Below are 23,360 nucleotides of genomic sequence, written 5' to 3' on the forward strand. Positions count from 1 at the left end.
TGGGGGGTGGTAAGAAAACAGTTGGTGTAACAGTTGAACCTCTCAACCTTTAAGTGCTCAAAACTGCTCCTCCCCCCATGTGATCGTAATGACCCCTTTCAGAGAACTCCCCCTTGTGATCTTGTTTTCAGATGATGAAGGGGCCACTCCTGTGAAGAGGCGGCGAGTAAGCAGTGATGAGGAACACACCGTCGACAGCTGCATGGGCGACGTGAAAACAGAGGCCAGGGAGGTGCTGACCCCAACTAGCACTTCAGACAATGAGACAAGAGACTCCTCCATTATCGACCCCGGAACTGAGCAAGATCTCCCTTCCCCTGAAAATAGTTCTGTTAAAGAATACCGAATGGAAGTTCCATCTTCGTTTTCAGAAGACATGTCAAATATCAGGTCCCAGCATGCAGACCAGTCCAACACCAGTAGATTTGAAGACTGTAAAGAATTCAAAGACCTCCACTGTTCCAAGGATTCTGCCCTACCTGAGGAAGACGCCGAGTTCCCGTCTACTTCCATCTCTGCCGTACTGTCTGACTTAGCTGACTTGAGAAGCTGTGATGGTCAGGCTCTGCCCTCTCAGGACCCTGAGGCGGCTTTGTCACTCAGTTGTGGCCATTCCAGAGGACTCTTTAGTCACATGCAGCAACAGGACATCTTAGATACCCTGTGCAGGACCATTGAATCTACAATCCACGTGGTCACAAGGATATCTAGCAAAGGCAACCAAGCTGCTTCTTGACATTAGATGTAGCATGTCTACTTTTAAGGCCCCTTCCCCACCCCCAATGCTGTTTGTATAAGTTTTGCTTATTCGTTTTTGTGCTTCAATTTGTCCAGTGCTCTCTGCTTGAATGGCAAGATAGATTTATAGGCTTAATCCTTGGTCAGGCAGAACTCCAGATGGAAAACCTTGCATCTTCAGTATACTTTCTAAAGGGCAATCAGATAATGGATGTTTTATGTAATTAAGAGTTCACTGTAGTGGCTTTCATTTAATACGGCTGTCCGGGAGGAGCAGGGTTCCCTAGCCCTGTACGTTGTAATTTAAACTTACAGCATTTTTACTGTGTATAATATGGTGTCCTCTGTGCCAGTTTTGTACCTTATAATAGAGGCAGATTGCCTCCGATCGCTGTGGTTCTTATTATCAAAATTAAGTTTACTTGTATACGGAAAAACCACAAGAAATTTGATTCTGTAAAGAATCCTCTTTAGCTGTGGCCTGGCAGTATATAAATGGTGCTTTATTTAACAGAATACCTGTGGAGGAAATAAAGCACACTTGATGTAAAAATAATTGTTTTATTTTTATTGACATGACTGATTGCTATTCTGTGCACTTAATTAAAACTGATTGTGATGACTTTTCATTTGTTTACATGTTGCTTCAGTCCGCTCAGAATGAGTAACCTGTGGAGGAGGGGCAACACTGATCCACCCATCTGGTACTTCCCGACAAGTGTTTGCAGCAGTCCAACAGAGTAACTTACCCTCTGCCTTTTCAGTCTTGTCCACCCCAAAGCCGTAACTGCTGCAGGACCACCCAGCACAGCAAGGAGAAGGGGACAGACCGCCAGCAGGCCTCCCGTCAACATACCCCTGTTTCACTAAGGAAGAGCTACACAACTCATACACCCTACAAATAAAGGAAGAACATCAACATGCCATTTATTCTCTGTCTCCTTCAAGTTAGCCTACAGCTGAAAGCGAGCGTTCTAGGACAACCTGCAGTTCGGGAAACGTCAACCACCTGTGCTCAGGCTAGGATTGCATTTCCAGAAGAAACAGGATAGGGAAAAGGTGAGGCGACCACCTTGGCTCAGGCTGCTTGCTACTGAAAACTCACTGTGGGGCCTAGTTTTAGTAGAAAGAGTCAGACAATGCCCGAAATGCTATGTAAGTTCATAGATTTTCATCCAATATAAAATAAATTAAGAGGTTTTGTTTGCTTTCTTAATATTGAAGGAAGAGGTAAACATGACACTTTTTGCTTACAAAAAGTAATGCCCTCGTAAAAGCTAATCAACCATGCAGGGTGGCCAGCTGCAGTAAACCTTTTATTTCTTCAAAATGCTGCTTCTGCCAACAAATTTTCATGTTCTCTTCTTTACAGACAGGAACTCCTTTACAGTGCAGTTGCAGTTCTGTTTGTCCTAGAGTAGGCACAAAATTCAGTGCAACTGTTGCATAGTGTTCTGGAAAAGAAACAGGAAGCGGATCACTGCATTAGGAAAAGGGAAGCTTAGACTGCAACACCTGGTTTTCGCAGGGGAAGAAAAACCCAGCTTAGAGTTGGACCTTCATGCATACAAGACACTTCACATACCTTCTGGCCAGTTCCTACATCTCCATTTCATGATGATCTTTCTATTTGTTAACTGAAAACAAACAAGAAATTCCACTGAAAACATACTTTAAAATACTATCCACAATAAAATACACCCTTTCATTAAAACCCCAAAGTAGGAGCTGACATTGTGGTATAGCAGATAGAGCCACTGCCTACAGTGCAGGCATCCCATATGGGCACAGGTTTCTGTCCTGGCTGTTCCAGTTCCCAGCTAATGGCCTGGGGAAAGCAGTACAATATGGCTCAAGTACTTGGGCCCTTGCCACCCATGTGGGAACCCCAGAAGCTCCTGTACCGGCCCTGGATATTGTGGGGGTGAACCAGCAGATGGAGACACTCTCTCTCCCTTTCAAATCTTAAAGTGCCAGTGCTGTGGCAAAGCAGGTAAAGCCACTGCTGCCTGCAGTGCCAGCATCCCTTTTGGGCACTGGTTCGAGTCCCGGCTGTTCCACTTCTATTCCTGGGCAAGCTGCAGAGGATGGCCCAAGTCCTTGGGCCTCTGCACCTGCGTGGAGAACCAGGAAGATGAAGCTCCTGGCTTTGGATCGATGCCGTTGCGGCCATCTTGGGGGTGAACCAGTGGGGGAAGACCGACCAACCTCTGCTTCTGCCTCTCTGTAACTCTGCCTTTCAAATAAACATAGCTTTAAAAAAAATAGTACCCGAACAATCAGTGAACAACATAGTTCCATTTTCTTTACATTCCAGCACCACTGATGATTCGTCTTAACCACCAAATGTGTGCTAACAGCAGTAAGATCAAGGACCACAGAGTATAGGGACACTGGCAACAGGACATAGCTCGGGTCCAGGGTGAGGTGACAGACAAGTGACCTGGGTGCTGATGTCAGCAGAGCCTGAAACTGCCAGACCTGGGCAGGAGAAGGCCCACTCTTGTACAGGCACAAGCATTGCACAGGCACTGGCAAGCTGAGGCTTCCCCTTCATCCTTACTTGGTACAGATACTGTGTAGACTACAGTCTACGTTATCCTGAGAGCAAATACGGTTCAAGGTTCTGTGAACTCAGATAAAACCAGAGCAGGTTAGAAAGCTTCCTGGCTTTTGCCCGGGCTACTCACCAGTTCCACATACTCCCCAGTGATGTTCCCATCGAACATTTGGAATTTCCCTCCCTTTTCAGCTTCTAAGACAGCAGAAGATTTAGAAAATTGTTGCACCAACTAATGAAACAAAACACAGCAGACAGGTTACTGAGCCACATGCTGTAAGAATAAGTGGAAATAATGCAACAATCGCTATGGTTGAGTGATGGGTTTTTTTTAAAAATCCTGAATAGTAGCCTTTACGTACAGAAAACACAAAAGCTTCCTCCTCTCAGAGAGGAGTCACTGTATCCCCCACACTGCCACTACAGTCCCCAAATCTGCCTTTGTCTCCTCAAATCACTCCAAAGCCCTCAGGCATTTCTGTCGCTACCATCCCAGCTTTCTGCTCTCGGCACGCTTCCCCCGCCGCCAGCCCGTGGTGCTTACGTCCTTGACGGTGAAGATGCTGTACAGCTGCTCCACTGTGGCATCAAACAGCTCCGTCATGTGCAGTGCCACGGTGGGGATCCTGACTCCCAGCGCTGCCGGCGACGAAGCCTGCGCCTCACCAAGGAAAAAGGTTTAGAGGGGGGGTTAGCACACCCACGAAGAGCTGCTCGGGTTTTACAGTCTTCCCAACCAAACCGCAAAGCAGCCTCAGCTGCCTGCCGTCCCTTCCAGACACCAGGACGGGCACGCAAAGCCTCCCTGGCACCACCAGGTCCTGCTGCTGCCCTGGGACACGGCTCCCTGTTGCCAGGAGCTGTTAGCTCCATCCACTCCCACCCAGTGTATGGCCGCACACCCCTAATTCCAGCAGGACCTGGAAATGTGGCCCAGGGGGGCACACGGGTAAGCGTATGGAAGACAAGTACACTTGAGGCTAAAGAGTGTCCATCTGTCCCAGCCTCCAGGACAGGAGGAAGACTGACAGCCTGTGTCACTGCTGGGTGGGTGGGCAGATGCTGTCTATCCCACAAGGCTGTTCACACGTTCCTATCAAGAACCAAAGCCTCCTGCCACTCATACAGCCCCACGCTCCTCACTAAGGGCACCCCAGCGCTGCTGGGCAGCTAAGCACCTCCTCTCCCCCTCCCTCTGCTCGGGCCCCGAGGTCCCACCTGCATGGCATCCTCACTCAGTTTCCGCTTAACTGTCACCTCCTGGGTCGCCAGAGCTTTCGTTGGTAAAATCATTCCCATTGTAAATTCTACAAAAAACACAGGAAATGCTGTGTCACGGCCTTCTCCCTGGCAAGCAGAGGAAAGTAGGAAACCCAGAGCAGCATGTGCAAAGACAGAACTGGTATTTACTGAGTTCCCACAGCATTTTGCTAATTTTAAGACCATTGTGTGTTTTTATATAGAAAGCCACTGATGATTAACAACAAAGGTCCTAAGGCCATAAATGTCTTTTCCGTATCTTTTTTCAAATACCTCACTTTTTTTTTATTAGGTAGAGTTAGACAGAGAGAGAGGTCTTCCTTCTGCTGGTTCACCCCCCCAAATGGCCGCTACGGCCGGTGCTGCACCGATCCAAAGCCAGGAGCCAGGTGCTTCTCCTGGTCTCCCATGCAGGTGCAGGGCCCAAGGACTTGGGCCATCCTCCACTGCCTCCCGGACCACAGCAGAGAGCTGGACTGGAAGAGGGGCAACCGGGACAGAATCCGGCGCCCTGACCGGGACTAGAACGAGGGATGCTAGTGCCACAGGCAGAGGATTAGCCAAGTAAGCCACGGGGCCGGCCCAAATGCCTCACTTTTACCAAATTCTTAAAAAGCAGCCAAAGGGCCAGCAGCATGGCACAGGTTAATCCTCCACCTGCAGTGCCAGCATCCCATATGGGCGCTGGTTCGAGTCCCGGCTGCTCCGCTTTTGATCCAGCTCTCTGCTATGGCCTGGAAAAGCAGTAGAAGACGGCCCAAAGCCTTGGGCCCCTGTACCTGTGTAGGAGACCCAGAAGAAGCTCCTGCCTCTGGATCGGCCCAGCTCTGGCCACTGCAGCCATTTGGGGAATGAACCAGCGGATGGAAGACAATTCTGTCTCTAACTCTACCTCTCAAATAAACAAAATCTTAAAGAAAAAAAGCAAATTTCCAGAAGTTCTTTTCCAAAAAGCTAAGTTTCACATAGGCAACCACTCCCCTGTGGTCCCGCTCACTGTCAAAGCCAGGCGCTCTGTCGCGTCACCGCTGCCTCACCAAGCCTGGCCGCAGGGCAGCCGAGCCCATAAGCTAGCTGGCCACAAGCACGGCCTCACGGCAGGCAGGGTGGCAACTCCAACCCACAGGGGCAGCACCAGCAAGGAGAAGGCACGGCACCATGGGCCCTGCAGCCATTGTACCCGCTGGCAGCCTCTGCAATGTGGAGGCTAATGGTGACTTCACTTCGAGGTCTACCTCAGCTGTACCTGTAATCCCTGCGGGCACTTCCACTCATTCACTTACTCAAAGATTTATTAAGCACCTACTGCGTCCCCGGCCTTGTGCTGGAGATACGGCAGTGCACGGAGCATACAGGCGGGCAGCCCCTCCAGACAGGCGTGAAACAGTAATTCCAGAGGCGACTGACTGCTCTCACCCCTGCGGGCCGCGCACAGCACTGCTGCTCAGTCGCCATCGCCCCCACCCCCAACCAGCTCCCACCTTCCAGTCCAGCACTGTGCCTGCAGCGCGAGTTGTTTCTGGAGCCCTGCCCTGCTCTCACTGTAACCCGGGAACCCAGCCCCCGCCCCGAGCTCACCCTGGGTGAGCAGCCAGGGCCCCTGTGCACCTCCGGGGATGCCGCCTTTACCCGTCTTAAGCGCCTTCAGGTAGTCTCCAAGGGCCTCCCTGACCCTGGCGGTGCCTGCGGTTCGCATGAGCTCCTTCAGGACATCGCCATCGCCTTTCTTTTTACTCACGTTCACCTACAAAGCAGAGCACACACACCGGAGGGGAGACTGGGTGGGTGGATTCCTCCCACGTGGTACAATTAACGTCGCCTGTTTCTTGCAAGGTGAGACTCGGAAACCGCCCACGTGACCTGCATCACACTGATCCAGCTCAGCGCTGGCCTAGGCGCCCGCAGCCGTGGTGGCCGGGAAACTCAAGCCCAGATCTGAGCCTGGGGCGCCTCTGCGCTCTGGGGTTCTGGGAGGCGAGCCATGGCCCCGCTCCGGAGAGGACGGAGAGCCTCTGAGCGTGCCAGACCCAGAGTAGGCGCGAAACCGGCCACAGCCAGCCAGGGCCCTGGGACCTCCAGCAGGCTGAACCCCGACCCCGCCACTGGCCACGGTCTACTTCTCCTTTGCAGGACACACGGTCAACAATCAACAACACTGTCACACCATTCGGTGAGGACACGGCGGCCGCTGCCCCGGTGCGCAGGCGCCACCCACAGGCTGAGCCGGGAGACAACAGGACAATAGCCGGCCACGCAGGCTGCGGGCACACTACAGGGCACACAGGCTCCCCTGACCTCCCGGAGGTGGTGTCCTGTCCCCGCACCACACCTGGTCCCGCCCCACGCTGCTTCTTTGGGAGCAGCCCTTCCCCACAAACCGCGCTCCTCTGAAGCCCACCGGGACTGCCCGAGCCCACCGCCCAAGCTCGTTCAAGAAGCAAAGTCCACAGCATACCTCAGTGTCGTCGACTTCATTCTCCTCGGAGAGGTTGGGGATTTCAATCAACCCCTTGTGCTTGGCCCCAGATTCCTTAATTGTACCTGCAACCAATGGGGTCTTCCATGACAAAGCCACGACTGGCTGCCGGCCAGGCTGCCCCGCCCGGCTGCGCCCCTCCCATCCGCTCCAGCCGCTCTTCCCGGCCCAGAGTTCTCAAAGCAGGAGGACCAGATCCCGTGAAGGGGCAGGGTCACAAAGGGAGGGGAGGGCAGAAGGCACAATGATTTCTGCTCCTGGCTGGCACCAGGGGCAGCCAAGCCCTCTGCCTGCCTCCAGGCTGTGCCTGGGTCTTATCTCCAAAGGAGCTCCCTGGGGCTTTGGGCCAAGAGACATGGAGGACACACAAGGCCAAAGGTTCCCTACCGTGGGGAGGCAGTGGGTACCGGATCCTGCCAAGACCCAGCCGGGAGGTGTCTCGCAGCCGGAGGGCAGGGCGGGCTGCTGCCGCTCGCTGACCACCTCCCCAGCTGCGGCCTGGCTCAAGGCAGCCTTGGCGGGCTGCGGGCTAGCAGCCCCGCAGGGAAGCCGCAGAGCGCAGGCTGAGGCCTAAACTCCGAGACAGCCCAGTGCTCCAGCTCTGTGCCCCTCTCCTCTCCCTTCCCTGGGTCCCTATATCCTCAGCTACTTCAACATTTATGGGGCCTACACTATGTGTCCAGCCCGGTGCTAAGCACCTTGGGAAGAAATTTAGCCAAAAGACCACAAAGTGGGAGCAACTAGAATGCCCAGAGGCTCATCAATAGACAAAGGAAATGCAGCAGATCCACAGACCAGCAGGAGGCTGCCCCACCCGTGGTGACCCCTAGACCCCTGCAGAGAAGGCAGCCAGGCCCAGACAGGCCTACCGCACAGGAAAAAGCTCAGTGCAGACCCATGGCAGAGATTCATCACCGCCAGGGCCTGGGGAAGAGGGGAGTGAGTGCCTGCGAATGGTACAGGGTTTCCTCTGCAGCTGAAATGTTCTCAAAGTGGCAGCAGTGCTGGAGCACACGCAAACATACTGGGAACCGTGGTTTTTTGACAGGCAGAGTGGACAGTGAGTGAGAGAGACTGAGAGAAAGGTCTTCCTTTTCCGTTGGTTCACCCCCCAAATGGCCGCAACGGCTGGTGTGCTTCAGATCTGAAGCCAGGAGCCAGGTGCTTCTCCTGGTCTCCCATGGGGTGCAGGGCCCAAATACTGGGGCCATCCTCCACTGCACTCCCGGGCCACAGCAGAGAGTTGGCCTGGAAGAGGGGCAACCGGGACAGAATCTGGCGCCCCGACTGGGACTAGAACCCGGTGTGCTGGCGCCGCAGGCGGAAGATTAGCCAAGTAAGCCACGGCGCCGGCCCGTGGGTTCTTTCAACATCAGAATGCAGGGACCAGCACTGTGGTGCAGCGGGTAAAGCCACCACCTGCTGCGCCGGCTTCCCATATGGGCACCAGTTCCAGTCCTGGTTGTTCCACTTCCTATCCAGCTCTCTGCTATGGCCTGGGAAAGCAGTGGAAGATGGCTCAAGTCCTTGGGTCCCTGTACCCACGTGGGAGACCTAGAAGAAACTCCTGGATCCTGGCTTCAGATTGGCACAGCTCTGGCCATTGCGGTCATCTGGGGAGTGAACCAGCGATGAAAAGACCTCTCTCTCCCCCTCTCTCTCTATCAAATAAGTAATTCTTTAAAGAGGATGGCCCAAGTGCTTGGGTCCCTGCACCCGAATGGGGGACCGAGAGGAAGCAGCTGGCTCCTGGCTTCGGATTGGCATAGTGCCGGCCGTAGTGGCCATTAGGGGAGTGAACCAATGGAAGAGGACCTTTCTCTGTCTATAACTCTGTAAAAAAAAAAAAAAAAAAAAAAAAAAAAAAAAAAAAAAAACCAGAAGAATGTAGGCTATGCCAATTCTCTCCCAATAAAGCAACATTACAAAAAAAATTAAAAAATCTTGCCCTGATGAATGAGGAAAAGGAGGGGGAGGCCAGGATACAAAACAGCAGGGCTCCCAAAAGTTCAAGGACAATAAAATTAAAAAACTCTTTCAAATAAATCTTAAAAAAACACCCTAGTGTTCCACATCAGAATACTGCATACAGCATGAAAGCGTCTCTCAAAAAACTTTTTTTTTTAAATTTATTTGAAAGACAGAGTCACAGAGAGGTAGAGACAGAAAGAAAGCTCTTCCATCCACTGGTTCACTCCCCACTGGCCACAATGGCTGAGCTGCGCCAATCCAAAGCCAGAGGCTTCTTCCAGATCTCCTACGTGGATGCAGGGGCCCAAGGACTTGGTCCATCCTCCGCTGCTTTCCCATACATATTAGCAGGGAGCATGATTGGAAGTGGAGCAGCTGGGACTCGAACCGGCACCCATATGGGATGCCAGTGCTGCAGGCTGGGACTTTAACCCACGGTGCCACAGCGCCGGCCCCAATAACTTCTTTTTTAAAAAAAAGGTGTTGATACTTTGTGCAATGTTGCAGTCTTTAGTGTTTCCATAATTACCATTTTCCATGACCTTTTCGATATCCTACCCTCCTTAGTAATCATGAATGAGGGGACTCCAAGAAGTTCTTGGAAAAAAAGAGATACCGAAGAGAGGGCGCCATTTCCCACAGGGCTCCCAAGCAGCCTCAGCGCCCTTGGAAGAACGGCCGGGGAGACGTTGCCATCTTTCCCAGGGGAGGGGGGGGAGAGAGAGGGGGAGAGAGAGGGGGAGAGAGAGGGGGAGAGAGAGAGAGAGAGAGAGAGAGAGATGGCTTCCCTCCCTGGGGACAAGGACCTGCGGGAGGCGGCGGGCAGGTGGGCCTCGGGGTTCCCAGGTGTGAGGCAGAGAAGGGTCCAGCCCGGGGGCCAAGAGAACGGCACGCCAGGGCCTCAGATCAAGCACCCTCAGCTGTGGTCAGAGCGCCCGGAGCAGTTCTGAAAGCAAGTGCTGGGCCGGCGCCGCGGCTCACTAGGCTAATCCTCCGCCTTGCAGCGCTGGCACACCGGGTTCTAGTCCCGGTCGGGGCACCGGATTCTGTCCCGGTTGCCCCTCTTCCAGGCCAGCTCTCTGCTGTGGCCAGGGAGTGCAGTGGAGGATGGCCCAGGTGCTTGGGCCCTGCACCCCATGGGAGACCAGGAAAAGCACCTGGCTCCTGGCTCCTGCTATCGGATCAGCGCGGTGCGCTGGCCGCAGCGCGCCAGCCGCGGCGACCACTGGAGGGTGAACCAACAGCAAAGGAAGACCTTTCTCTCTCTCTCTCACTGTCCACTCTGCCTGTCAAAAAATTAAAAAAAAAAAAAAAAAGAAAGAAAGCAAGCAAGTGCTGGGGAACCGCCTGCCGGCCCCCGGGGCCAGCTTACCTCGCCAGCCCAGCTTGATGTTCCACTCGTAGAAGAAAATCAGCCTTCCCTTGCGGCTGCTGCACGACGCCTCGCCGTCCACCTGCTTCAGCTCGCTGACCTCGCAGCGGCCGGCCTCGTTCTCCACCACGATGCCCACCAGCAGCTCCCGAAGCTTCCCTCGGGACCACAGAGTGGCGTCGCGCTCCGTCCTGCGGGGACCAGATGGGCACAGACCTGAGGGGACGCTCCGGGGGCCGGCCACCAGCCCGCAGGCCACTACCCTCTCCGGAGCCCGCTGCACCTTCCCCCGGGTGTTACTGACCCACGACGTAAAGCGCCGGGCCCTTCCAGCCTCACCCATGGAACGGGATGGGCAAAGCCCGGGCCATCTGCCAGGGTGGCTGCCGCTAAGTAACTGGAGTCACCGCACCCATCACCCAGCGTTTCCACACACACGCACTCTTCCCCAAGGTCCCGCCTGAGGGGACGGAGGCCAGCTGAGAGAAGTCAGCGCCCTGTCCATGGTGCCAGGGCCGGGCGAGTGGGGCCCGCGCTCCCGGTCCCCGCCCAGGCACACGCACGGCCCGGCCCTGCCCGGAGAACCCGCCCCGCGCCGCCTCGGCGGCCTGTTAGGCCCACAGCCCGGGCCGGGGAGCATCCCTTCCCGGAGCTCGAGGAGGCCGAGAAAGGCTCGCGCACGGCAGGCCAAGGCGGCCCCAGGCCCTGCACAAGCACCGGGCGAGCGGGCGTGCAAGGCGGCGGGCACAGCCGAGGGCCTCCGACTGCCGGCACCCAAGGGGATGTCCGAAGTCGCTCGCTCTGCCCACACAACTTTGGGAGGCGGGCGACAGCAGCGCAGGCGACACCGCCGGGCCCCGGAGGCACCCGCGAGGCCCACGCCCTCCCCCAAGGGCGCCGCGCTCGGCTCCCGCCCGCCAGCCCGCCCACCAGCCCGCCAGCCCGCGCGCTCGCGGCTCGCCAAGGAGGCCGCGCGCCCGCACCAGTGCCAGTTGTTCACGTTGGTCCCGTCCTCCCGCTCCTCCACGATCCAGCGTGGATCCCCCTGGCCCCACTTGGCCATGGCGGCGCGGCCTCGGCGCACTACAAGGGAGGCCCGCGGCGGCAGCTGCAGCGCCGGCTGCAGCGCATCCGGGAGCGGCGCGTTCGCGGTGCCCAGAAAGTACCAGAAATCCCCGCCCCCGGCCCCGCCCCGCCCGCCCCGCCCGCTCGGCGGCGCTGCGCCCCGGGCCGCGGCCGGGTGCCGAGAGGCGGGCTCGGGAGGGCGCCTGGGCCGGCCGGGGGCTCCGGGGGTTGGGTGAAGGAGGCGCTGAGGCCTGCGTCAGGCATCCGAGGGCTGTCGGGCTCCGTCACAGGAGCTCAGGAGCGGATCCGGGTCCGGGTCCGGGTCCGGGTCGCCCGCGGCCGCGCACCTGGAACGCGGGGATACAGCCCCAACGGGTGAATCCCGTTCGCCGTGCGCGCGCCTCGCCACGCGGGTCGCGATGCACAGCCCGCCCTCTGGCAAAGTGCCGATTTTGCACAGTCGCTCAACACCTGGCCAGGTAGCACTACGTGCCTGGTTATTTCAGCAGCGTGGACATTTTTGGGGCATGTAACCATCCTTTGGAGGTAACGAAAGAACGCGATTGCAAGCACTTGTTCTGGAGCTGGGCGGACTTTACCATCTTCAGCTGGGTATTAACGCGTGCTTTCAAGGGCTCACGTTCTGGCTAAACCTGCGCCAACCGTTTGAAAACGTTCGTCAGGTTGATGTGGTTGCTTATCTAGCAGCGAAAGTGGTTGGGACCGTGGAAGAGTACTGGGCGGCTGGTCCCCGCTGGTGACCCGGGCTTTGCCTTTGCCTGTGGGCTGTGCTCACCCAGGAGACGACCAGGCCCGGTGTTTTCCGGTGCAGCAGGTTAGGCTGGCTGTACTGGCATCCCATGTCGCAGCGCAGCCTGAGTCCCCGCCGCTCCGCTCCGCTCCAGCTCCTTGCTAATGCACCTCGGAGAGCCCATGTGCTTGGGCCCCTGCATCCACGTGGGAGCCCTGGCCGTTAGTTTGAGGAGTAAACCAGTGGATGAAAGATCTTTGTCTTGCGCTGTTTGCCTCTTTCTGTGTCTCCCTCGCACTGTCAGCTTTCAACTAAATTTTGAAAAATAAGTAACAATAGACTAACGTGCGCACTTCCTCCTTTTGCTTTCTGGAGCTGCTCATTCCAGTGTCCTCTTCCACAGAGCGACAACGCTGTGTGAACGGATTGCTTCCAAGTGACCCCGAAACAAGGCGACCTTTTGATCTCACCTTTCACACTGCACCGTATCACAGAACTGGGATGGCAGTTGGGGCACCGTTTTCTTGTGAATCCGTTCTTCACCTTCTAGCAGAGTCCTAAAGAATATTACTGATAGAACATGACATGTTCGGGCTTGCAGGTGTGCAACTAGGACCTAGAGGAGAAGAGGGAATCTTCAAAGGCAGACGCTATAATCACCAAAATGTTGTATTTACACACAGAAAGTGACCCCAATGGAAATGATTTCAGTAACAGGTAAGTGGAAAATACCTTACATAGATAATAAAGAATTAAATCGGCCTAAATAATTTGATCAGCAAAGTAATTTCATAATGAAAATCGCCAGCATTAATATAATTCTCATTAAAATATTTGTCTTAAAAAACTGAGTCAATAGATAAATGGTTTTTAGGGAAGAGAGATTCACACATGCGGACTCGTCGTGGGAAGTCCACACTGTAGGGGGTGGGGCCGCGGCGTTCTGCACCGGAGACAGGTTTCAGTGCGCATGACTAATTACAAGCACACCTTTTAAAGGGCAGGCAGAGGAGGCATAGCTGATTCAAGGCAACACTAATTCTATAGGATAGAGCCGATATTGGCGCTGTTAGGCTTCTCCAATCTCTCCAATCAGCTTGAAGGTCATGTAGGTCAGGTAGGCTGGCCTTCCTGGTGGTCCTTATGGGCCTGGGAGCTGTTTACCTGATAGGCAATTATAGGGCCCTTTAACAGAAGGGGGGGGGGGTGGAGGAAATGTGCAGCCAGGTACAGAATCACCCACACACAACAGCTTCAAGGTATCATCCTTCCCCTAAGTTTCTTTCTTTCTTTCTTTTTTTTTTTTTTTTTTGACAGAGTGGACAGTGAGAGAGAGAGACAGAGAGAAAGGTCTTCCTTTGCTGTTGGTTCACCCTCCAATGGCCGCCGCGGCCAGCGCGCTGCGGGCGGCGCATTGCGCTGATCTGAAGCCCGGAGCCAGGTACCCATCCTGGTCTCCCATGGGGTGCAGGGCCCAAGCACTTGGGCCATCCTCCACTGCACTCCCGGGCCATAGCAGAGAGCTGGCCTGGAAGAGGGGCAACCGGGACAGAATCCGGCACCCCAACCAGGACTAGAACCCGGTGTGCCGGCGCCGCAAGGCGGAGGATTAGCCTGTTGAGCCACGGCGCCGGCCACTTCCCCTAAGTTTACTTACTAATAACAAAAGGTCAAAGTTACCTTGCTAGTGGAGCAGTCTGGTGAGTGATCACCTTAACCATGTGACTACACACAGCATCACCCACAATGGCACAGAGAAGCGTGTACTTCGCTGTGAATAGTACACCTGTGTAATGTTCCACCCCACATGCTTCCACTGAACCTAAGCAAGAGAAAACAGCCAGAAAAAACCTAATTGAGGCAAATTCTGCAAACCGGGTCTGGCCTGGACACTTAAAAATCCATCTTATGTGTGGCAAATGAAGACTGAAGAGATGTGACTACGAAATGCAATACAATGTTCTAACATTAGCTCCCCTGTCAAAAAATAAATAAAAATGACATAACTCCATATTAGATAGGGCATCAGGCCAGTGCTGTGGCGTAATGGGTAGAGCCTCTACCTGCAGCGCTGGCATCCATGGGGTGCCGGTTCAAGTCCTGGCTGCTCTACTTCCAATCCAGCTCTCTGCTATGACCCGGGAAAGCAGTAGAGGATGGCCCAATTCTTTGGGCCCCTGCACCCTTTGGAGACCCAGAAGAAGCTCCTGGCTCCTGGCTTTGGATGGGTGTAGCTCCAGCCATTGCGGCCATCTGGGGAATGAACCAGTGGATGGAAGACCTTTCTCTCCCTCTCTCTGCCGCTCTTCCTCTCTCTGAGTAACTCTTTCAAATAAATATTTTTTTAAAAAAAGATAATGCATTAATCTTTGACTTTCTGATCACAGTATTTTTGGTTACAAAGGACAATGTTCTCATTCTCTGGAGATGCATGTGGAAATATGTATGGGTAAAGTGTCATGATGTCCGCAACTCAGTTTCAATTTTCAATTTCAGTCTCTGAAATTGGTGGTGCTGGAGCCAGGGATACCTGGCCCTGTGTTTGTTGGAATTGTGACACAAGGGTCTCAACAGAGCAGCACATAAGGTGAGCCTCAGGGAAGCCCGGTTTCTCATTATGGAAGAGTGTGGCAAATATGAAGGGGGTGCAGCTGGACTAAATTCTATTGGGTGGAATTTTAACCCAACAGTAAGACCCCGATGGCAAGAGCTCATGGTCTTTTATAAGGATAGCTACCAAGGTGGATATTGTAGTCCACAGCTTTTTTTAACAACACATTTCCCCTCATAAGGTAAAGCATAATCTCCTGATCCTGCATGTGGGCTGGCCTTGGTGAACTGCTTCTAACCCCTACATCACAGGATGCTGGGTGACTTCCAAGGCTAGGCTGTGAAAAGGATGCAGCATGCCCCTTGTTCTCTGGTCTGTTTCTGTCTCTCAATACTTCCCCTTGAACTCAGTCACTTCACGAGGAAGAGCAAGTCAAGTGGACGGGCCATGGCAGGTGCCCAGGCCATGGCTCCTGACCAGAGGAACAAGCTGGTGACCCCACTCCATCCTCTAACTCTAAAGACACAACCATTGCGAAGCAGAGACAAGCCATCCCTACTGTGCCCAGGTGGAATTGCTGGCCCACATAAGCCATGAGGGATGATGCAAAATTATTATCTAAGTTACTAAGTTCTGGAATAATTGATTTCACAATAGATACTTAATACATACATCTACATCTGTAGATAGGTGTGTGTTTGTACATACCTGTAATTATACATACCTGCATTTTCTACCTCTGTCAACTGACAACCTAGAAACAGTGACAATCTAGGAGCAGTGGGCATAGCTTGTGCACAGGCCTTGGGTTCTGAATACCATTTTCCACCGAGAAATGTCTGATTCCAAGGCTGAGACAAAGAAGGTACAAGAGGAACCTGGAACATCTTTAAAAAGAAAATAAGAAAAGGCTCAAGGAATAATGACAATAAATCTTAAGGACACGGGAACTTCAGAAAGATCATGGGAAATGGAAATAAGTATTTTCTTGCACTTTGGTGCAAGAAATGTTGAAATGCATGTATTTTTTATTTATATGCATTTGCCATTAACTTTTTTAAAAAATATTTATTTATTTGAAAGTCAGAGTTACACAGAGAGAGGAGAGGCAGAGAGAGAGAGAGAGAGAGAGAGAGAGAGAGAGGTCTTCTATCTGCTGGTTCACTCTCCAATTGGCCACAATGGCCGGAGCCGCACCAATCTGAAGCCAGGAGCCAGGAGCTTCTTCTGGGTCTTCCATGTGGGTACAGGGGCCCAAGGACTTGGGCCATCCTCTACTGCTTTCCCAGGCCATAGCAGAGATCTGGATAGGAAGTGGAGCAGCCGGGACTAGAACTGGCACCCTTATGGGATGCCGGCGCTTCAGGCCGAGGTGTTAACCCGCTTCACCACAGCGCCGGCCCCTGCCATTAACTTGAGTGTACCCTGTATTTGGGACATCGGAGCATCAAAAAGTAATTACTGCCAGCCCCGTCACACATTCACTACGGAAAGACGCTTACTGACTTGGACAGTGTTCATGTTTGCCGCATCTTTGGATGCCGCTCAGGGTCCTGCGCTGGCGCCTGTTTTGATCACGGCAGACGAGGGTGTACGGCAGCAGCCTGTGGACTGAGTGTCTGAGGATCTGTGAACATGTGCAGGATGACAGCAGCCCTGGAGAGACACAGTACGGGACCCGCTGGAATCCTAAGTGGAAACGTCAAGGCTGCTTCACCTCGGGGGCTTCAGTTGTAGATAGCTTTGAAAGACTGAATTGTCTGTCCTCTTCTTGTTGGAAACTCGGTGCTTGTTTTGCTAGCACATGGGCGGCTGCGCATGCCGACGACTGGCCTGTGTGTGGCAGCCGGCTGTGCCGCACAGGTCCGCCCTGAGGAGGCCGTGCTGTCCGCTGGGAGGCTCGGCACACGGCTGTGACCAGCGCTCCTGGGCATCTAGAGGCTACCTACAAGACACGCCTGCAGCCCCGCCGACCTGTTCCCCGACGTGCTATCCTGAGAATGCCTATGATGAAAATGACTTTATACATGGCTGCTTCAAAAATTTTTGGAAAATGCATGTTATGAAAAAAATTACTCATGATTTCAAATTGTTTTGCACTAAAACAAACTTATCATTTAATTCCATTACCCATGAACCTTTTCAAGTACGCTTGTATATTCCTGCATAAAAATACCACTCATTAAATAAGATCAAAATCCATTCATGAAAAAATAAATAATCACAGTAGTAGGTAGGGTCACAATCCACTGAATAAAACAAGACTCTAAGAATTCATTCTGATAGCTTGAATGAATGAACAAATAAATAGAAGGAAAACACTACCTTTCAGTAGAATGCCAACTTTGTTATTAATTTAGAAAGTAAAAAATACTAACTTTACCCAGCAGAGAAATCTGACACCATCTTAACAAAATGCTAAAAATTAAAATGAACATTACCAGTTAGGGGATAAATGACAAGGTGGGTGGAAGACACCTCTCTATCCGTCTCTGCCTCCGCCTCTCTGTTACTCTTTCAAGTAACATAAATACATCTTAAACAAAACAAAAACAAAAATTTAGTAACAGAAGCTACTATTCCACTTGACTGCACTGCTGCTTATATTATAGTCTTTTTTTAATATTTATTTTATTTATTTGAAAGAGTTACAGAGAGAGGTAGAGCCAGAGAGAGAGGGAGAGAGGTCTTCCCTTTGCTGCTTTACTTCCCAAATGACATCAACGGCCAGAGCTGAGCTGATCTGAAGCCAGGAGCCAGGAGCTTCTTCTGGGTCTTCCACGTGAGTTTAAGAGCCCAAGGACTTGGGCCATCTTGCACTCCTTCCCCAGGCCATAGCAGAGAGCTGGATGGGAAGTGGAGCAGCTGGGACTTGAACTGGTACCCATATGGGATGCCGGCACTGCAGGCTGGGGCTCTAACCCGCTGCGCCATAGCGCCAGCCCCTCACATTATAGTCTTGATACTGACCACTTTCTGGAATTCCATGAGCCTATAGCATTCTGGGCACTGATGGTCAATTTTCCCACCATTTTCTATTATAAATCCGTGGTGAGTATAATCAGTCACCAGGAAACTGACCTTCACCTTGACACAGAGGCACCATTGAGGTGTTAACTCCTCCTCTATTCTTTTCTCATCAGCTGTGACAAAGTGATATAGTTCCATAAACACAAATGCAGATATGTGTTATGAAACCAGGAAACCATACAGGAACACACAGCTATAAATTGTTATCTAGTAAGTCTGAACTTTCTTTGATTAAAATTTCAAATATTCATAGCAGCATTTATAATAACCAAATGACAGAAGCAACCGAGGCGTCCATCAACAGATGACGGGCTATACACAAGTGGTAACACCTCCATGCAAATGGAACTCTATGCCAGTTTAAAAGGAAAGACTAACCTGGCACATGGGTGAACCTGGAGGACGTTATGCTAAGTGAAACAAGCCAGCCACAGGAGGACACACGCATAGGTCGAAAAGTTTATGAAAAACACATACTACGAAAACATGTGCATGGACCTCCCTTTTTTTGCACCAGAATAAACTAAATTTTAATTCCATTTTCCACAAACGTTTTGAAGCCCTCCTGCATGTATGAATCCACTTACATGAGTTTCCTGAAGGAGTCAAGTTCATGCAAAGCAGAAGCGTGGTCTCCAGGGACACAGAGGCAGGAGCGGGGAGCTCAGTGCTTAGCGGGTCCAGGGTTTTGTTGTGCAAGACGAGAAGCATCCTGTGGGTGGCTGTGAGGACGGCTGCACCACAGCGTGAACGTCTGTCATTCTATGGACCTGCACACCTACAGACAGTGTCCGTGGCGTCTTAGGCCGCCTTTGGCGCTAGGACAAGGTACCCGAGACCGGGAGCCTTCCAAGGAGGTTGGTTTGGCTCACAGTTCTGGCAGCTGGAAGGCCCAAGCAGCACAGCACTAGCACCCGGGTGAGGGACCCCTGGCTGTATAATAATCTGGTGGGGAAGCAGAAGGGAATCGCCTGTGGGGCCAAGCGGAGCAGCGGCCTCTCTCTGTAACAACCCGCTCTCTTGACCAGCTCCCAAGACCAGCGAGCATCCCTTCTGAGGCGGCACCCTGTGACCTCACCACATCCCACCAGGCCCCACGTCTTAAGGGTTCTGCTGCCCTAGCATCGCCACACCGGGGCCCAGGCCTTCGGCAACAGACCCTTGGAGGGTACACTCAAAGCATCGCAGATGATAAATTTTATGTGCATTTTACAACAAAAAGTGAAAATTTAACATGTATCACCAAATGGAAGGCCAAATTCCACATGTTTACAGAGAACCGCTGGAGGCTAACCCTCTCGCCCGGGGCCACCCTGCAGCGCCAGCCTGCAGCGCTCACAGGAACCCTCCCGCTGCCCTCCCTCCCGCCGCCGCCCAACTCTCCACGCCAACCTGACCCCGAGCATCCGCAACACCAACCTCACCTCTTTGCCTCGGCTCAGGCCTTTCCCCATCTGCTTTTATTACCTGTTTGTTGGGCTGCGTCCTTTTTCCTCCTCCTCACAGCAGAGGGCACAGTCCTCAGGGAGCCCCTCCCACCCAAGGGCATCAGTGCCCCGTGCTTAGCAGGAGGCATATATCAGGAGTCATCCCCACTGCTCATCAACTGCCTGGGAACTTAGCATATAGGCGACAGAGCGCTGGCTCCCGGAACCCAGTGCTGCACTGTCTGCTTTTTATGTCTGTCACAGACCCTTACATGTTGTACAAATGTTTACTGTAATGTTCTCTACTGGGGATCCACACAGATGCACAGCCAATGTTGAACTACCGAAATCAAGAATAGTGCAGGGGCCGGCGACGCGGCTCACTAGGCTAATCCTCCGCCTTGCAGCGCCGCCACACCGGGTTCTAGTCCCAGTCGGGGCGCCGGATTCTGTCCCGGTTGCCCCTCTTCCAGGCCAGCTCTCTGCTGTGGCCCGGGAGTGCAGTGGAGGATGGCCCGAGTCTTTGGGCCCTGCACCCCATGGGAGACCAGGATAAGTACCTGGCTCCTGCCATCGGATCAGCGCGGTGCGCCGGCCGCAGCAGCCATTGGAGGGTGAACCAACGGCAAAGGAAGACCTTTCTGTCTGTTACTCTCTCTCACTGTCCACTCTGCCTGTCAAAAAAAGAAAAAAAAAAAAAAAAACAGTGCAGGGCTTGCCTAAAGTGACGGGATGCTCTGTTGGTGGCGGTGCACTGTATGCTGCATCATCTGTGAAAAGCAGGACTCAGTTCAGCGGGGATTCTGCAGGAGAGACCCTGGACCTAGCTTCCAGAAGCTTCCAGAATGGCAGCTACAACGTTGTTTGGTCATGAATGCCTGGCGTCAGAGCATCCACAACACGTACTGCTTCACAGGCGCCCTTGAATAGGGGCTAACAGGTGTCGGTGCAAACGCCAAAGATTTCATTCACAAATGAGAACAGTGTTTGAGCAGAGAGAATTTTAAGGACATTTAATATAATCAATTTCTTGACCTCAGATTTGAGTTTTTAAAAAACTATATTCAAGTTCTGAGCACTTTCCTTACAGAATTTTGCACGCAGCCCACTGTGTACACAAAGGTAAAACACCATCTGTATTTGTTAATTCCTCTCATGTTGCTACTTCCGAACGACTTAGAACCTTCAGTCATTGCAAAGTTTGTCAAAGGTTACGTTTCCTTCCCCTGCGTCATTTTCTCTCCTTGTGCTCCCGAGTATAGCTTCGGGGCGCAGGGTATTCGTTCCCGAGATCCACAACAATCACCTCCCTAGAGAAGGTCACCCCTTTTAGAGGTCTCTTGTGATTTTCCAAAGCTGAGGGAGTTCTGCTGACAGTTAAGTGTGTTTTCTGCAACGGAATGGGACAAAGTGTGCAAATGATCAACTCACGAACCTAGCAAGCCCTGCTTTTCAAAAATACGGGTTAAACGTCCATTCTTAAGGAAGAACAGAAACTGCAACTCTAATGACATAGGAAAGCATCGACCATCCATCAGGATCCCAGTTTCACATTTCTATGGTTATAAAAGCCCACAGTGACAATATTCAAATAACCCGCGGTGACACCCGTGACACCATGCAGCAGTGAAACCCAAGAGCAGCGGGCGGGCCTAGGAGTTGTTCCTGTCGGGAGCCATGGATGCGCGCTCAGCAGGCCTGCCAAGGACTGAGCTGCTGAGAAGCCTGGAGCCGGAGCAGGGACCTGGGGTCTGCTCCCGCGCTCCGCCTCTGTGAGAAGCCAGCAATTCGCTTCCACTTCTCACGTGTAACCTGACAGGGCTGGGTCCCCAGAGGATCTCCAAGGTCTTTTACAAGCTCTAAGATCTGGGATGCCAGGAAAACAAAAAGAATGAAGAACTAGCAAGCCTCCAGGCCCGGCAGGTGTCGTGGGTTTAATGACACGAACCGATAGGCTAAGGAGGAGAAGGGTTTCAATGACTCACCGACCCTGGACTCACTCCAGGTGCAAGCCTAAGTTACACCGCGTTTCCAATGGAACAGAAATCCCAAAGTGCCCCGGCAGCAGGAGAGCAATCACCTCTTGACTGGCTTCCTCGGCATTCTCAGGGTCTTTGGCTTTGTCCTCCTCCTCTGCCTCCACATCGTCTCTGTTTTCAAAGTTCACCACTTCCCTGCTCCGTCTCTGAACAAGAATGCCGGGCCTCACTGGTGGGTTCAAGTCCACCATTTGCCTCAGGATCCTGGGAAATCAATGAGCGTTTTAAAAATGCATGCATCTCGGGCACTACCACCACGCGGCAAGGTGCGTTTCCAGGGGCGGCTGAAGGGACAGACTCACTTCTCCTGGTCTCCCGGGGCGATCGGCCCCACATTGGCAGCTGAGCAATCTTCCCCTCCGTTAGCATCTGCGCACGGAACTTTGTCTGTCTCTTCACGTTTCTTGCTTCGGAAACTGCAAGCAAAGGAGCAGAACCGTCATGAGCGTTCTGGGAGTCAGGATTTCCCTGTGAAACAGGAGATCATCAGCATTTCTACTCCCTGACCCGGAGAGAGGAGATAGATAGCCATGGCGCTATTACTCGTTCTATCTCAAATCCTCGTACATTACTTCTAGATACATTTGCTAGTGTGACTTGAAATCTGATCCCAATTTATCAGCATGGACTTATACCATTTATATAAAAAAACCACCAATAAAAGGAGGATGCAAATGAGGCAAATCAGAAGCAGGACGAAGAAAGAGAATGCCGTGGTTTCAAAGCTCATAGGGTTAGCTAGAAGACGCGTCCACTCTCACAGCCAGCAGACTGTCCAAATACTCTTCTCCAGCCCAGTTCGAACGCAGTTTCTTGTTGCTTAGCTTTTCTAGAAACACGGGAGTAAAAGGCTGTTTTCACTGTTGCTCTTGTGATCAGTTCAGCTTCTTAACAGATACTCTTGTCAGTGGAGTCGACTCACACTGGCTAATTTCTCTCCATAAATGTGGTGGGGGCTGAGGTGGCCAGAGGGGAGACTGAGCTGGGACACACGTGGATCACTCAGCTCACCTCCCCTCACCCCAAAAACTACCAAAACCCAGAGGAGGGAGGAATCGGAGCAGCTGGAGCCGAGCCCAACTCCCCATTCTTCTCTCTTCGGTGACATCACAGAACCACGGAACTGCGGGGCTGGAGACCAGAGCGCCCCCTGCCAGCCCATCACAGAGGCAGGGGAACCACTGACTTCTCTCCAGGCTGCTACTCGTCTGGCTTCTCCTCTGAGAGGCGTAGGGAGCAGCCACGAGGCAGCGTCCCGAGTGTTCTGTCCAGGTCTCCATGTAAGTGCAGGAGCCCAAGGACTTGGGCCATCCTCCACTGTTTTCCCAGGCTCATTAGCAAGGAACTGTATTGGAAGTGGAGCAGCTAGGACTTGAACCAGTACCCATATGGGATGCCAATGCTGCATGCTGGGGCTTTAACCCACTATGCCACAGTGCTGGCCCCTCTACTTCCTTCTTACAAACTCTCTCCCAGGAGCCCTGGGGTCAGTAGCCAGCTCCCTTCCTGAGGGTGCCCCAGGCTGCTTCTTGGACCTACTTCCTGGGCACACAAGCAAACTGAAAGTTCTTACCCCATGGCTGAAGAAGCAGGAGTGGGAGGAGACGATCAGAGTGAGGATGACCCCTGCCCCGACCTAACTTCAGGTAAGAGTGAGTGGCCGGCACTGAGGCTCGCCAGGTTAATCCTCTGCCTGTGGCGCCGGCACACAGGGTTCTAGTCCCGGTCCAGGCTCCGGATTCTGTCCCGGTTGCTCCTCTTCCAGTCCAGCTCTCTGCTGTGGCCCGGGAAGGCAATGGAGGATGGCCCAAGTGCTTGGGCCCTGCACCCCATGGGAGACCAGGAGGAAGCACCTGGCTCCTGGCTTCGGATCAGCACGGTGCGCCGGCCACAGCGGCCATTGTGGGGTGAACCAGTGGAAAAGGAAGACCTTTCTCTCTGCCTCTGTCTCCTCACTATCCACTCTGCCTGTCCAAAAAAAAAAAAAAAAAAAAAAAAGAGTGAGTGATACCCAGGGCCCAGAGAGGGTAGAGTCAGGCTTTTCTGAGAAGAAAAATTGGTACAAAAGACAACAGCAGCTGCTGCCAGCTGCAACCACGGCAGTCAGGGCGAGCCTGGGG

General features: G+C 52.9%; 3 protein-coding genes across 15 annotated transcripts in view; 1 reads left to right on the forward strand and 2 right to left on the reverse strand.

Moving 5' to 3' along the window:
• Positions 1 to 1,365, forward strand: part of USP34 (ubiquitin specific peptidase 34) — a 235,198-nt gene extending 233,833 nt beyond the window's left edge. For all 10 annotated transcript variants that reach the window (XR_011386628.1, XM_051838286.2, XM_051838305.2 and 7 more), the window contains one exon: positions 132 to 1,365. Coding sequence is in view for 9 of the 10 variants with exons in the window: in XM_051838286.2 (XP_051694246.1) it covers positions 132 to 736 (605 nt within the window). In the remaining variant the exon portion in view is untranslated. The remainder of the gene's footprint in view (positions 1 to 131) is intronic.
• AHSA2P (Putative activator of 90 kDa heat shock protein ATPase homolog 2) lies at positions 1,286 to 11,561 on the reverse strand. 2 transcript variants are annotated; one of them, XM_002709692.5, is made up of 9 exons: positions 11,361 to 11,561; positions 10,378 to 10,568; positions 7,014 to 7,099; positions 6,188 to 6,302; positions 4,517 to 4,605; positions 3,843 to 3,953; positions 3,429 to 3,530; positions 2,324 to 2,375; positions 1,286 to 2,192 (listed from the first exon to the last, which is right to left on the reverse strand). In XM_002709692.5, exons 1-9 carry the CDS (start codon positions 11,438 to 11,440, stop codon positions 2,020 to 2,022), a joined length of 999 nt encoding a protein of 332 aa, XP_002709738.2. In that variant the 5' UTR covers positions 11,441 to 11,561; the 3' UTR covers positions 1,286 to 2,019. The 2 variants fall into 2 exon arrangements, with proteins under 2 accessions (XP_002709738.2, XP_008252582.2); XM_008254360.4 differs by having other exon boundaries at positions 3,843 to 3,959.
• An 8,637-nt stretch (positions 11,562 to 20,198) lies between these two features.
• On the reverse strand, positions 20,199 to 22,302 carry C2H2orf74 (chromosome 2 C2orf74 homolog). Of its 3 annotated transcripts, none has more exons than XM_070069082.1 (5): positions 22,163 to 22,302; positions 22,002 to 22,069; positions 21,543 to 21,656; positions 21,282 to 21,444; positions 20,199 to 20,591 (listed from the first exon to the last, which is right to left on the reverse strand). In XM_070069082.1, the coding sequence occupies exons 4-5, from the start codon at positions 21,429 to 21,431 to the stop codon at positions 20,433 to 20,435; spliced, it is 309 nt and encodes a 102-aa protein (XP_069925183.1). In that variant the 5' UTR covers positions 21,432 to 21,444; positions 21,543 to 21,656; positions 22,002 to 22,069; positions 22,163 to 22,302; the 3' UTR covers positions 20,199 to 20,432. The 3 variants fall into 3 exon arrangements, with proteins under 3 accessions (XP_069925183.1, XP_008252585.2, XP_069925184.1); XM_008254363.3 differs by having other exon boundaries at positions 21,876 to 22,069; XM_070069083.1 differs by lacking the exon at positions 22,163 to 22,302 and having other exon boundaries at positions 21,896 to 22,033.
• Between the last annotated feature and the right edge of the window lie 1,058 nt (positions 22,303 to 23,360).

The sequence above is a fragment of the Oryctolagus cuniculus genome, chromosome 2, assembly GCF_964237555.1.
Source record: "Oryctolagus cuniculus chromosome 2, mOryCun1.1, whole genome shotgun sequence".
Lineage (NCBI taxonomy): Eukaryota > Metazoa > Chordata > Mammalia > Lagomorpha > Leporidae > Oryctolagus > Oryctolagus cuniculus.

Bases quoted from the DNA above. Each gene is read 5' to 3' on its own strand.
- AHSA2P (XM_008254360.4), bottom strand. From the start codon at position 11,440: ATGGCCAAGTGGGGCCAGGGGGATCCACGCTGGATCGTGGAGGAGCGG. The intron at 7,100-10,377 runs GTAAGCTGGCCC...CATTGGTTGCAG, and splicing joins CATCAAGCTGGGCTGGCGAG to GTACAATTAAGGAATCTGGG. The intron at 2,376-3,428 runs GTGAGTAGCCCG...GTTTGTTTTCAG, and splicing joins CTGGGGAGTATGTGGAACTG to TTAACAAATAGAAAGATCAT.
- C2H2orf74 (XM_008254363.3), bottom strand. From the start codon at position 21,970: ATGAGCTTTGAAACCACGGCATTCTCTTTCTTCGTCCTGCTTCTGATT. The intron at 21,657-21,875 runs GTATAAGTCCAT...CTTTGCTTGCAG, and splicing joins GTGGTTTTTTTATATAAATG to TTTCCGAAGCAAGAAACGTG. The intron at 21,445-21,542 runs GTGAGTCTGTCC...TTGATTTCCCAG, and splicing joins GCCCCGGGAGACCAGGAGAA to GATCCTGAGGCAAATGGTGG.